The sequence below is a fragment of the Gorilla gorilla genome, chromosome 21 (assembly GCF_029281585.2).
Source record: "Gorilla gorilla gorilla isolate KB3781 chromosome 21, NHGRI_mGorGor1-v2.1_pri, whole genome shotgun sequence".
Taxonomy (NCBI): domain Eukaryota; kingdom Metazoa; phylum Chordata; class Mammalia; order Primates; family Hominidae; genus Gorilla; species Gorilla gorilla.
The window spans coordinates 59,414,710-59,429,098 of NC_073245.2; the positions used below are offsets into that span (position 1 = coordinate 59,414,710).

At 47.2% G+C, this 14,389-nt stretch overlaps 1 protein-coding gene across 2 annotated transcripts in view; it reads left to right on the plus strand.

Moving 5' to 3' along the window:
• EYA2 (EYA transcriptional coactivator and phosphatase 2) overlaps positions 1-2,741 on the plus strand; it is a 295,458-nt gene extending 292,717 nt beyond the window's left edge. For both annotated transcript variants that reach the window (XM_019017574.4, XM_055373121.2), the window contains one exon: positions 1,950-2,741. In XM_019017574.4, coding sequence (XP_018873119.3) covers positions 1,950-2,030 — 81 coding nt within the window. In that variant the 3' untranslated portion in view covers positions 2,031-2,741. The remainder of the gene's footprint in view (positions 1-1,949) is intronic.
• Positions 2,742-14,389: the final 11,648 nt, after the last annotated feature.

Here is a 14,389-nt window from a genome sequence, read left to right on the forward strand (position 1 = left end):
GCTTTCTACCCTATCTCATTCTGTTTCCTTCCTGGCACTTACGAGGAGATGAACTTATCTTGTTTATTTCTTATCTGTGGGTTTATCTGAGCCTCCAGTGAAAGCCCCATAAGTGTTTGTGACCTGTACAGAAGGCCCCACTGGGGTCTGCCCCTGGCATCTTTATAGATCTTCCTTTGCTCACCCAGGGATTCTCAATCTGGGATGCCCTTCCCTTCAGTGACCTGCTAACTCTGAAGCACTTATTCTTTTTTTTTTTTTTTTTTTTTGAGATGAAGTTTTACTCTTGTTGCCCAGGTTGGAGTGCAGTGGCGTGATCTCAGCTCACTGCATCCTCTGCCTCCTGTGTTCAAGTGATTCTCCTGCCCCAGCCTCCCAAGTAGCTGGGATTACAGGTGCGCCCCCCACCACGCCCAGCTAATTTTTGTATTTTAGTAGAGACGGGGTTTCACCGTGTTGGCCAGGCTGGTCTCAAATTCCTGATTTCAGGTAGTCCACCCGCCTTGGCCTCCCAAAGTCCTAGGATTACAGGCGTGAGCCACCACGCCCGGCCTGCTCATTCATTCTTCAAGGTCTGGGTCTCATGCGCCTCTTGTCTCCTGAGACACCCCCATCCCATTCACTTCTACCAAAAAAGAGGCTGCTTCCTCTGGCTGGCTCCCATGACATTTTATTTACACCTGCCTTAATGATTTCTTTACATTCTTCCTAAGGTAGTCTTATTTATTATCTTTTAAACTACTGAGAAACGCCAGCATTCTTTCCTCCATATACATGCACATATATATACAATTTGTCCTGCATCCTTCCTTTTTCCTATTTACCTAGATATGTCCCTAGCTACTCAGGAGGCTGAGTCAGGAAAATCAGTTGAGCCCAAGAGATCAAGGCTGCAGTGAGCCATGATCTGCATTCCAGCACGGACAACAAACTGAGACTCCATCTCTAAAATTTAAAAAAAAAAATTAATGAAACGAAATTCAGCTGGGCACAATGGCTCATGCCTGTAATCCCAACACTTTGGGAGGCTGAGGTGGGTGGATCGCTTGAGCCCAGTAGTTTGAGACCAGCCTGGTCACCATGGTGAAACCCTATCTCTACAAAAAATACAAAAATTAGCCAGATGTGGTGGCATGCATCTGTTGTCCCAGCTACCGGGGAGGCTAAGGTAGGAGGATCGCTTGAGCCTGGGAGGTTGAGGCTGCAGTGAGCAGAGATCATGTCACTGCACTCTAGCCTGTCTCAAAAGAAAGAAAGAAAAAAAAACCTCCACATCATGACAATAACTTGAAGCAAGTACCACCTGCTGCAAAGAAAAGGAAAAGATAGAAACAAAAGCTATAAAGAAAACAGATTAGTGTCATCCTGACCTGGCTAGCTACAGTGGCCTGCCGAAGACTCTCCAAGACCAGCTCTGTTTGTTCACAGTGGAGACTGTCAATGCTGGGGAGGGGTTCCAGCACCGAGCTGTGACTTTCTTCTTGAAGTAACAGGATTCAGAGCACTGCAGCCTCCAATTCCCGGCCTCAAGCAATCCTCCCGCCTCAGCCTCCCAAAGTGCTGGGATTACAAGCGTGGGCCACAGTGCCCAGGCAAGAACAAATGTTTAAAAAGGAATCGCTTTCCCATTGTGCAATTTAACACCATGTCAGTGCACCACCTAAGACCACGCTGGTACCAACAGAGGCGAGAGGGTCAAACAGCGAACACGCTGGGCAGTGCTGGATAAGCCCGTCAGAGCAGGCTCTGAGTGAATAGAAATGGTTGGCCATACTGGTGGGTACTGGCCAGATGTGGGTCTGCCAGCAACGTCAAGTGCCTTATAGTTTGGGAAGTCCCCACATGCTAGACTTAACTGGGTTGACTTCTCACATGCCCTCTAACCACTGGCGTGGGATCCGGGGGCAGGGGCAGGGCCATAACCTTGTGGCTGGTGTTCTGTGTTTCAGCACAACATGCCTTTCTGGCGGATATCCTGCCACGCAGACCTGGAGGCACTGAGGCACGCCCTGGAGCTGGAGTATTTATAGCAGGATCAGCAGCATCTCCACCTGCCATCTCACCCTCAGACCCCCTCGCCTTCCCCACCTCCCCACCGAGAACTCCAGAGACCCAGGTGTTGGACACCAGGAAGGGGCCCCACAGCCGAGACGACGTGTCCAGTGACCATCTCAGAAGCCGTCCATCAGTCCAAATGGGGGTTCTGAGAAGGAAAGTACCCAACATTGGCTTCGGAGTATTTGACTTTGGGGAAAAGGGCTGGCTCGGAGTCTAGACTCTTCTATAAGACTCACAGAACAAAAGCAAGGAATTGCCGATTTGGGGGGTGCCTGGTGATGAGGAGGGGATGGGTTTGTCTTGTCTTCTTTTTAATTTATGGACTAGTCTCATTACTCCGGAATTATGCTCTTGTACCTGTGTGGCTGGGTTTCTTAGTCGTTGGTTTGGTTTTGTTTTTTGAACTGGTATGTGGGGTGGTTCACAGTTCTAATGTAAGCACTCTCTTCTCCAAGTTGTGCTTTGTGGGGACAATCATTCTTTGAACATTAGAGAGGGAGGCAGTTCGAGCTGTTGAAAAGACTATTGCTTATTTTTGTTTTTAAAGACCTACTGGACGTCATGTGGACAGTGCACGTGCCTTACGCTGCATCTTGTTTTCTAGGAAGAGGGGGATGCTGGGAAGGAATGGGTGCTTTGTGATGGATAAAAGGCATTAAATAAAACCACGTTTACATTTTGAAGTGGGGTAGGATGTGGTTACTTTATTACCACTCTTGAGGCTTCCAAATGTGTTGGCCTTTTTAAAGACTTTATCAGTTGCAAAAGAATAAAATCCAACTCACACTGGCTTAAGCCAAGAAAAATGGGGTGGGGGGAGGGAGGAAGGAGAAGAGGGAGAAAAGGAGGGAGGCAGAAAGGGAGGGGAAGAAGGACAAAGGGACAAGTGTCTCCAGGAACTTTAGGTGGTATCTGTCTGGATCCAGGTGGTCAAATGAATTTCTCTCATGTGGCCTTAATTCTCAGGCAGGCTGTTCCCTGTGTGGCAAAGACGGCTCTACGAGTCCTTCAGCAAAACCACACAGACAGAAAGAGACCACATTCTTCACCGTGGTGCAGCGAAAGCCTCAGGACTGTAACTCATTGGCCACATCTGAGGCTTAGGCAACTCACGGAGCTGGATTTAGGGTTGGATCCTGTCACGAACAGCAAGTTGAAGAAGCTGATCCTCCAAGGGAAAGAAAATCAGTGAGCTGTTATTTAAAGAATTGGGGGAATTGAGGATCGGGCTGGAAAATGCAACTGACTTCCGTTCTAATGGTAGGACTTCATTTTCCAGTGGATGGGACACGAGTGAAGGATCCAGTTTAAGGGGCAAGGAGGGAAATCTGGAGAAGTTCTGAAGACATCTGGAGCACTGCCACTACCCATAGTGGACCAGGCAGGACCTGGGTCTATCTGATTGGATGCTAAGCAGGAATACAGGCTCCTTCCTTATGAATGCTGGTAAAATCCTGGATTATCAGTCAGCTGACCCATGTCATGGGAGATGGAGATCTCTGCCACTGGAGTCTCAGAGCTAGAATCTCTGATGATTAGAAAACTGTCACCGGCCAGGCATGGTGGTGTATGCCCGTAATCCCAACGCTTTAGGAGGCCAAGGCATGTGGGTCGCTTGAGCCCGGGAGTTTGAGACCAACCTGGGCAACATGGTGAAACCCCGTCTTTACAAAAAATACAAAAATTAGCCAGGCATATAGTATGCGCCTGTAGTCGCAACTACTCAGGAGGCAGAGGTGGGAAGAGCTCTTGAGCCCAGGAGGTTGAGGCCGCAGTGAGCCAGGTTCACACTGCTGCACTGCAGCCTGGGTGACAGAGCAAGACCCTGTCTCAAAAAAAAAAAAAAGGGGGCATCACCAAGGGTCAGATAGACTCCCTTACTAGACCCTGAGCTTCTCAGGGGGTAGGTACTGTTGGTTTCATCTCTATATCCACAGAATCAAGCACAGAGCCTGACACAAAATGGAATCCCATTATAGATGGCATAGAATGAAGGATGGAAATATGAATGGAACCACAGCCAGATGGATGATAATATGGGTGAATGGCCATTTGGACAAATGGATAAAATGGAGTGTTAAATAGTTGAGTACGTGGGTAGATGAATGGTTGGTTAGGTGATTAGATGATTAATTGGAAGGTGGGTGGGTAATTTGGTGACTGGAAGATGGATAGATGAATAAATGGATACCTACTTGGGATGACTAGATGGATAGTTGGATAAATCATGGGTATATGGACGAACAGATAGATTATTGGATAGATGACCAGATCGATAACCAAATAGTTGTGTGGTGAGATGAATGAATAGATGGTGGTTTGGATGAGTGAATGGCTGGGTGGTTTTACGGAAATATGGATAGATGGTTAGGTGGGTGAGTTAGTGGATAAATGAGTGGGTTGTTTGGACAGGTAGATGGATAGAATGATTGATGGTTGTTGGTGGTTGATAGTAATATTATGATGGATATGTGGACAGTTTAATGGGCAGGTGGATGGAAAGCTAAATGGAAATGAAGTGTGATGGTTAGATGGATAGAGAGTGGAATGGAAGTGAAGAATCTTTAACGTTGCCTAAAATACCTGAGTCAGCCTCACTATTATCTGTCAGCTTAGGTTTCTTCTAGAAGGAGTGGAAGAGCTTTACTGGATAAGCTGAATTCTAGCTGGAGTGGATAACGAGACTAGAGTAGAGCCACCCAGTCACCAACCATCCACTGGGAGTCAGTGATGTGAATACTCCTAATTCCCCCTGACTCCCCATTGTTTAGCACCCTTGCCACACAGGAACCCACTTATAATCATGATCTACCCATCTCTCCCTTCCTGCTACCATCAAAACCTGCTGTCGGGGAAAATTCTGTTTAGGGTCCAACAAAGGGTAAATTATTTATTAAGAAAATTTTTTCTTTTAGTAGGATTTCATTAGAAACACAAGTAGAATTTCAGCCATGCACACAGGAGGTTTTGGGTGAAACAGATCTTCCCCTTGACCCTGAAATTAAACTACGTAGGTGATCAACTACTTTTTTGTTGTGATGAGTCAATGTCAAAGACTAGTTCTGACAAAAGTTAGCAGTCCACAGTCTTTAAGGTAAGTGTTTTAACTTGAATTCCTTCTGGATGACTCAGAGCTTCTGCTGAGTAAGGATAGTGTTTTTCTCATCTCTGTATGCTCATTGCCCATCACAGAGCCTGGCACAGATATGCCACTTAATGAATGTTGGATGGCTGAATGGATGGGTGAATGAGTAGATAAGTGGTGGATGGATGGATGGATGGATGGATGGATGGAGAGATGGGTGAATAGTAGATGGATGGATGGATGGATTAGTGGATGGTGGATGGATGGAGGGATGGGTGAATGAGTGGATGCATGGATGGATGTAGATGGATGGATGGATAGATGGATAGGTGAATGAGTGGATCGATGGATGGTAGGTGGACAGATGGGTGGTTAGGTGGATAGACGGATAGATGGATGACTGGGATTTCATGGTCCCAGGCTTCTAGACTTCACTGTTTCCCCAGCAGTGTCTTGCTGCTCTCCAGAACATTCTTAGAAGTAGAGTAACAGGACTATTCAAGACTCACATACAAAAGCTCTTGGACTCTCAGAAGTTCAACCTTGACTCCAGAACTTCCTGAGCAGCCCAGCAGAAGGATAGAGACCCACACAAGTGCCCGGGTTGACCTCAAGGATGAAAGAATTTGCATATCCAAGGGATTTAGAAGTCAGAGAGCTACCATTTGGATTTTTTCCCATTGCAAATGACAGAAACACTATCAAAATGGCTTAAAACAGAGTTCATCTGCTCACTTGACTAAAAGATTCAAGAATGAGTGACCTCAGACCCCTTCAAATGCAAAAAACTCAAGACCCATCTTTAAAATTCAATTTATTTCTCTGAATCCCTGGACTCTGTTTCCTCTCCTTTGGCTTCGTTTGTAGGCAACATCCACATTCTTAGAGTGGAAGCTGTGGAAGGCGTAATCCAACAAAGATTTTCATGAGCAAAGCATTGCTTAATTTTTAAAAGATAACTGCCTAGGACAGATAATCAGGTTAAATGTATTATGTGAGTTAATATCCTTTAAATATTTTGAGTTGTTTCTTCCTGAGTTACTTGCAGCCAAAAGCGCTCCAGCTAATATAGCACATAATAAATAGCATTACTAGTTTTTTTTTTTCTTTTTTTTGAGACAGAGTCTTGCTCTGTCACCCACGCTGGAGTGCAGTGGTGTGATCTCGGCTCACTGCAAGCTCTGCCTCCCGGGTTTGTGCCATTCTCCTGCCTCAGCCTCCCGAGTAGCTGGGACTACAGGTGCCTGCCACCATGCCCAGCTAATTTTTTTGTATTTTTTAGTAGAGACGGGGTTTCACCGTGTTAGCCAGGATGGTCTTGATCTCCTGACCTCGTGATCCACCCGCCTCAGCCTCCCAAAGTGCTGGGATTACAGGTGTGAGCCACCGCGCCCAGCCTTTTTTTTTTTTTTTTTTTTTTTTGAGACAGAGTCTTGCTCTGTCACCCAGGCTGGAGTGCAATGGCGTGATCTCGGCTTACTACAATGTCCACCTCCCAGGTTCAAGCGATTCTCCTGCCTCAGCCTCCCGAGTAGCTGGGATTACAGGCGCATGCCACCATGACCAGCTAATTTTGTATTTTTAGTAGCGACAGAGTTTCACCATGTTAGCCAGGCTGGTCTCGAACTCCCAACCTCAGGTGATCTGCCCGCCTCAGCCTTCCAAAGTGCTGGAATTACAGGCATGAGCCACAGCACCTGGCCAACACTTTATATTTTTTTAAATGCAACTGGTTCTTGTTTTTTTGTTGGTGGTGGTTTTTGGTGTTTGGTTTTGTTTTGTTTTGGTTTGGTTTTGGGGGATTTTTGTGTGTGTGTGTTTTCTGGTTTTGATTGTTTTTTAGACAGGGTCTCACTCTTGTTACCCAGGCTGGAGTGCAGTGGCACAGTCATAGCTCACTGTAACCTCAAACTCCTGGGCTTAAGCGATCTCCCCACCTTAACTTCCGGAGTAGCTGGGATTACAGGCATGAGCCACCACACCCAGCTAATTTGGTTTTAAAACTTATAAAAAAATACTCAGGCCAGACATGATGGCTCACACCTGTAATCCCAGACCTTTGTGGGGCCCAAGGCGGGAGGATGGCTTGAGGCCAGGCGTTCCATACCAGCCTGCAACATAGTGAGACCCCATCTCTACAAAAAACAAAAATAAAAAAATTAGGCAGGCCTGGTGGTGCACTCCTGTAGTGCACACTACTCAGGAAGCTGACGCAGGAGGCTCACTTAAGCCCAGCAGTTCAGGCTGCAGTGATTTATGATTATGCCACTGCACTCCAGCCTGGATGACAGAGTGAGACCCTGTCTCTAAAAATAAAATATAAAAAAATGTCGGTGCAGTGGCTTACACCTATAATCCCAACACATTGGGAGCCGGAGGCAGAAGGATCGCTTGAGCTCGGGAGTTCAAGATCAGCCTGGGCAACATAGTGAGACCCTGTCTCCACAAATAATTTAAAAAATTAGCCAGGTGTGACGGCATGCACCTATAGCCCAAGCTACCAGGGAGGCTGAGGTGGGAGAATCGCTTGAGCCCAGGAGGTCAAGGCTGCAGTGAGCTGTGATCATGCCACTGCACACCAGCCTGGGTGACAGAGCGAGACCCTGTCTCAAAAAAAGAAAAGAAAAAAGTTCAACCTCACCTATAACAAGAGAAATGCAAATACGTTCATTGTCCACATTAGTTGGACAAAAATCTGAGAGTTTCATGACTCACGGTACTGATGAAGCTCATATATTGAAAACGATGAATGGATTACCTATAAGAGCACCTTTTTTTAAATTTTTTTAATTTTTTATTTTTGTAGAAACAGGGTCTCACTATGTTGCCCAGGCTGGTCTCAAACCCCTGGCCTCAAGTGATCTTCCCGCCTCAGCCTCCCAAAGTGCCGGGATTACAGGCATGTGCCATCTTGCCTGGCCCTATAGGAGCATCGTAAAGGTCAGATGTCAGTTTTGGAGACTTCTCTGTCGATAATCTGTGGCCCTAAGGAGCTTGTTTCCAGCCTTGGTTCCCCCAAACAGCGTCACTAGCCCTTTCTCTGTGTGCCCCACAGCATTGGGTAAAGGCTGTGGCCATGTGGTATGTAGCAAGAAAGACCCCTCTCTAAGGCCCCATTGTCCAACACAAGGTGGTCTCAGTGGTCTGAGAGCCAGGGACCCCTGGGAAAATCCTGTTAACAAGTTTCAAAGAGGCTGGAATATATCCACTCATCCATGCTCCTACAGCTTACCCATTCACAATTTTCAGTGTGATGAAGGCACTCTCCCACCTGTCACTCATATGTCTGATTTCATCAGCCTCCTGTAAGCAGCTGCATTCCTTAATTTCTTTTGAGACCAAGTCTCACTCTATTGCCCAGGCTGGAGTGCAGTGGCATGATCTCAGCTCACTGCAACTTCTGCCTCCCGGGTTCAAGTGATTCTCATGCCTCAAGCCTCCCAAGTAGCTGGGACTACAGGTGTGAGCTCCCACGCTCAGCTAATTTTCGTATTTTTAGTAGAGATGGGGTTTCACTATGTTGGCCAGGGTAGTCTCGAACTCCTGACCTCAGGTGATCCACCCACCTCAGCCTCCCAAAGTGCTGGGATTACAGGTGTGAGCCACCGCACCCGGCCCCTTCATTGCTTTTATATCCTTTTAAAGTTTCTTTGTGGAAATATGACAATATATTTCTTATTTCTTCTTCATTGTTACGCAAAGGGTGGCATGTGCCATTGGCTTTTTTTCACTTAGCAATGTGTTTTGGAAATAGATCCGGGTTATGCACAGGTCGGTTATTTACCAGGTGCTGGTTTCAACTTCTGGATGCAGAAGTGAAAATGAGCAGATGAGGTCCCGACCGTCACAAAGTGCAGGGAACTGGACTGAAAGTGGCCCCATTGACACTGGGAGGTAGCCTTTGCCGCGAGTCAGCCGGGTCCCACAAGAAGAAAGGTTTTTTGCCAGCCAGGAGCAGGGAACCAGCACACACCCCAGGCACAGGCTTCGTTCAGGCTTGAGCCACAATCTGTGTCCCCTTCCAAGATCTGCCTTGAGGTCAGCAGGAGAGGAGGGGTCGTATGAGCCTCCACAGGGAGGGGAAGGTGGGTCTTGGAGGCCTACTTTAGCCAACTTCAAAAAGACCCGTTGAAAGGGGTCCCAAGAAGAACTTCTTGACAGAGATGGCAGTATCTCTCCAGGGAACATTCAGGGGCCATAAAGGGGTCTCAGTGCTTGCCCAGGAGGTAAAATATTGAGGATCTTTTTGCTGGCTGAGATTTTAACTTTTAGGGCACACAGCATGGTACTGTTAGCTCAAAGAAGGAGGCTGCCTTCTTCCCCAGTACAGAGTCACTTCAGACAGTGCCTGGAGTCCAGAAGCAAGGATTGGGCTGATGGAGTGCAGACTCCCCCGAACAGCATTTGCTGTGGACTCGCTGGTCACCTCTAAGGAGGTGACACTTGAACTCAGACCAGTACGACAAGAAAGGCCAGGGACAGCATTCCAGGGAGAGGTGCAGGAAATACACGGTTCCAGGCAGGAAAAAGGAAAAAAAGGAAGCCGGTGTGGCTGGAGGCCAAGGCCAAGGTCAGAAGGGGCGAGCATGATAGAGCGCAAGGGCAAGGCCTGGCCAGATCTGGTGGGACCCTATTCATTTTGGATTTTAAATTGTATTCTAAATCCAGTGACAAGATATCAGAAGGTTTTAAGCAGGGTGCTTAAAACCAATCAGGTTTTAAACAGGAGGGTGCTGTGATATGATTGATATTCTCAAAATCACCCTGGCTGCCGTGGAAAGAATGGTTAGAAGGGGCAGGATGAAGCGTCTGGGCAAGGGATTCCTTCACACATTTTAAATTTTTTTTATTTTATAATTAATATAAAGTCTATTGCACAAATCTCAAATCTCAAGTATTTTTACATATGATTATGCTGGGATAATTACAACACCCAGATCAAGATGGAAAACGTTTCCAGGCAAAAGGGTGGCTCCCTCGCCTACCTGCCCAGTCTATATCCGCATTCCATGACTGTTCCGGTTCCTGTCGCTAAGATAGTTTGGCCTGATCTAGAACTTCATATAAATGGACTCAGAGCGTAATCTTTGGTGCCTGGCTTCTTTGACTCAGAATGTTTTTGAGGTGTACCCATGTTGTTGCACGGACCTGTGGTTCATTCTGGCAAGAGGAAAATTCGCGTTAAAAACGATGGACCATTTTTCCTTAATATTTTGAGCCCCATGATGCAAGCTCAGCGCCCGAGAAGCTGTGCTCATCTGCAACCACCAGGGGGCAGTGCGGCCCCACAGCTGACCCAGCCGCCCGCAGGTGCCACTTGAAGTGGGACCCGGAAAGAGCAATAACGCAAGCCTTCCGAGAAAGGATTCCCAAGGCGTCTGCTTTGGCCTGCGCCGGGCTACAGGGATTGCTCTGATGATACTGCAGCACCGTCGACGATATGTTAGGCCCAAGAGGTCATGGTAAGGTGACCTTCTACAGTGACCATAGTGGTGGCCTCGGTTGACACAATGTCTATGCAGGAGGCAGATGGATGCTGTGGTGGCCTCGAGAGTGGCCCAGCCACCTACAGGGCTGGGAAACGCTGTTCCTGCACTCTGCCCAGCTTTAGACATGGGCCGCGCCAGTGTTGAATAATGTAATTGTAACAATGGCTTCAATTGTCTGGGAGAAATGTTAGGTTGGTAGGTTGGTTGGTTGGTTGGTTTGAGATAGGGTCTCACTTTGTTGCCCAGGCTGGAGTCAAGTGGTGCGACCACAGCATCCTCAACTTCCCAGGCTCAAGTGATCCTCCTACCTCAGCCTCCTGAGTAGCTGGGACTACAGCCGTGCACCACCACACCTGGCTGATTTTTTTGTATTTTTTGTGGAGATTTTGCCGTGTTGACCAGGCTGGTCTCAAACTCCTGGGCTCAAGCAATTCACCCACCTCAGCCTCCCAAAGTGCTGGGATTACAGGCATGAGCCACTGAGCCCAGCCGGATTTATTTTTATATCCTGAAGTTCATCTGAGAGTGATGATAATCCGGCTCTAGCCAAATGCTGATTTTATAATTCAACCATTTGGCCATGTGCAGTGGCTTACACCTATAATTCCCAGCATTTTGGGAGGCTGAAGCGGGAGGATCGCTTGAGCCCCAGAAGTTTGAGGCTGCAGTCACAATCACATCACTGCCCTCCAGCCTGGGTGACAGAGAAAGGCAAGACCATGTATCAAAAATCTCAAAAAAAGACTGAAGCAGGTGGATCACTTGAGGTCATGAGTTCGAGACCAGCCTGGCCAATATGGTGAAACCCCGTCTCTACTAAAAATACAAAAAAAAATTAGCTGGGCATGGTGGTGCATGCCTGTAATCCCGGCTACTTGGGAGGCTGAGGCAAGAGAATCGCCTGAACCCAAGAGGCGGAGATTGCAGTGAGTCGAGATCACGCCACTGCACTCCAGCCCGGTCGACAGAGCGAGACTCCACCTCAAAAAAGAAAAAAAAAAAATAAAGTCAACCATTAAGTATTTGGTATTTGTTTGGGGTTTTGGTTTTATTTTGAGACAGAGTCTCGCTCTGTCGCCCAGGCTGGAGTGCAGTAACATGGTCTCATCTCACTGTAATCTCCGCCTCCCGGGTTCAAGCGATTCTTGTGCCTCAGCCTCCCGAGTAGCTGGGACTACAGATGCATGCCACCACACCTGGCTAATTTTTGTATTTTTAGTAGAGATGGGGCTTTGCCATGTTGGCCAGGCTGGTCTTGAACTCCTGGCCTCAAGTGATCCTCCCACCTCAGCCTCCCAAAGTTCTGGGATTACAGGTGTGAGCCACAGCACCCAGCCAAGTATTTGGTGTTTGGTAAACTCCAGCTCTAGGTGACGGGGGAGCCTCTTTGCCCTTGCATCCCCTACCCAACTCCGTAGGGATCTGGGCCCACAGAGACCTACCCACCTCTCCCTCAGCCCCTGAAGTCTACTGGCCCCCTTGTGGGGTAATAAGAAATGCATATTACATATTACATCAGGACCCAGTACAGCACATACATACGTGTGTGTATAAATAGGAGTGTATGTATATCATGTATGTGTGTATAACTCAGTTTCACAAAGCAATGCTTACCAAACAACTGTGACACATTCCATAATTTTTCCATCCTGCTGTTTTTCAATGATGCAGGTTCCAATCTGCAAAATCAATTTCACAACCCATGGATTGGAAAACACTGGTTTAGAACAAGGATTGGCACATAAGCTCATCCAAGTGATTGTTTTTATAAGCCCCATTGAACAGAGGGTGAAACTGAGACTCAGGAGGTGTCGTGGCTTGCCTGTGATTCACAGCTGGAGGCGGGCAGAGCTGAGGCTCCGATCCTGCACTCTCTGACTCAGGTTGCAAACTCTGGTCCACAGATACATTTTATTACTCTTCACATGATTTTTTTCATACTTTGACCCGATTATATAAAACTTGGGTGATTTCACTCGAAATGTAAATTTTCAACTCCTCTAAAATTCAAGTGGATCCCTTGGCCTGCATTTGCACATGAGCAGCTAAAGCCATCCCATGGCCACCCCTGTCAGCTGACTCGGGGGCTCTCCAGGTTGACCCGTTCGCCGCAGTCCTCACCATGCTGTGTTTTTTGTTTTTTTAATTTTTTTTTCTTTTTTTTGAGACAGAGTCTCGCTCTGTTGCCAAGACTGGAGTGCGGTGGCACGAGCTTGGCTCACTACAACCTCCAACTCCTAGGTTCAAGCAATTCTCCCGTTTCAGCCTCCCGAGTAGCTGGGATTACAGACAGGCGCCACCACGCCTGGCTGATTTTCTGTATCTTTAGTAGAGATGGAGTTTCACCATGTTGGTCAAGCTGGTCTCGAACTCCTAACCTCAGGTGATCCACATGCCTCAGCCTCCCAAAGTTCTGGGATTACAGGCGCGAGCCACCACGCCCGGCCACCATGCTGTGTTTTCTCCCTGACACCCCGAAGTCAAGCATCAGTTGCCATTGATCCTCACACCAGCCAGCTATTATTCTCGTAGTGGAGAAATATTTTTTCTATCAATAGTGGAAAAATAAAAACTAAACCAAAGGGCTTACATATTTCAAGAAAAGCAATAGTGGAACACGCTGGCTCACACCTGCGATCACAGTGCTTCGGGAGACTGAGGTGGGAGAATCATTTGAGCCCAGGAGTTTGAGACCAGGCCGGGCAATATAGTGAGACCCCATCTCTACAAAAATAAATAAGTAACTGGGCGTAGTGGTGTGCACTTGTGGTCCCAGCTACTCGGGAGGCTGAGGCAGGAGGATGGCTTGAGCCCAGGAGGTCGAGGTTGTAGTGAGCTATGATTGTGCCACTTTGCAGTGAGCTATGATTGTGTCACTGCACTCCAGCCTGGGCAACAGAGGGAGACCCTGTCTCAAAAAAAAAAAAAAAAAAATAGATTAAAAAAAATGCACAGATTATTCAAACACGTGTTTTTGTTGTTATTGTTGTTGTTTGTTTTTTGGTTTTTTGAGACGGAGCTTCGCTCTTTCTCCCAGGCTGTAGTGAAGTGGCGCGATCTCGGCTCACTGCAACCTCCGCCTCCCAGGTTCAAACAATTTTCCTGCCTCAGCCTCTCAAGTAGCTGGAATTACAGGCACTCGCCACCACGCCTGGCTAATTTTTGTATTTTTAGTAGAGACTGTAATGCCTAAGCTTGTTTTTACTAACCTTGTTTTTAGACTCTCCCTCTTTCCTTTAATCACCTAGCCTTAGTTCCACCTGAATTGACTCTCCCTTAGCTAAGAGAGCCAGACAGACTCCATCTTGGCTCTTTCACTGGCAGCGCCTTCCTCAAGGACTTAACTTGTGCAAGCTGACTCCCAGCACATCCAAGAATGCAATTCACTGATAAGATACTGTGACGAGCAATATCCGCAGTTCCCAGGAATTCGTCTGATTGATAACGCCCAAAAAAAGCCCCGCGTCTATCACCTTGTAATAATCTTAAAGCCTCTGCACCTAGAACTGTTTACTTTCCTGTAACCATTTATCCTTTTAACTTTTTTGCCTACTTTATTTCTGTAAAATTGTTTTAACTAGACCCCCCCCCCACTCCCCTTTCTAAACCAAAGTATAAAAGAAAATCTAGCCCCTTCTTCAAGGCCGAAAGAACTTTAAGCGTTAGCCATCTCTTAGCCGCCGGCTAAATAAACAGACTTAATTCGTCTCAAAAGTGTGGTGTTTTCTCTAACTCGCTCACGTGCAACAAGACGGGG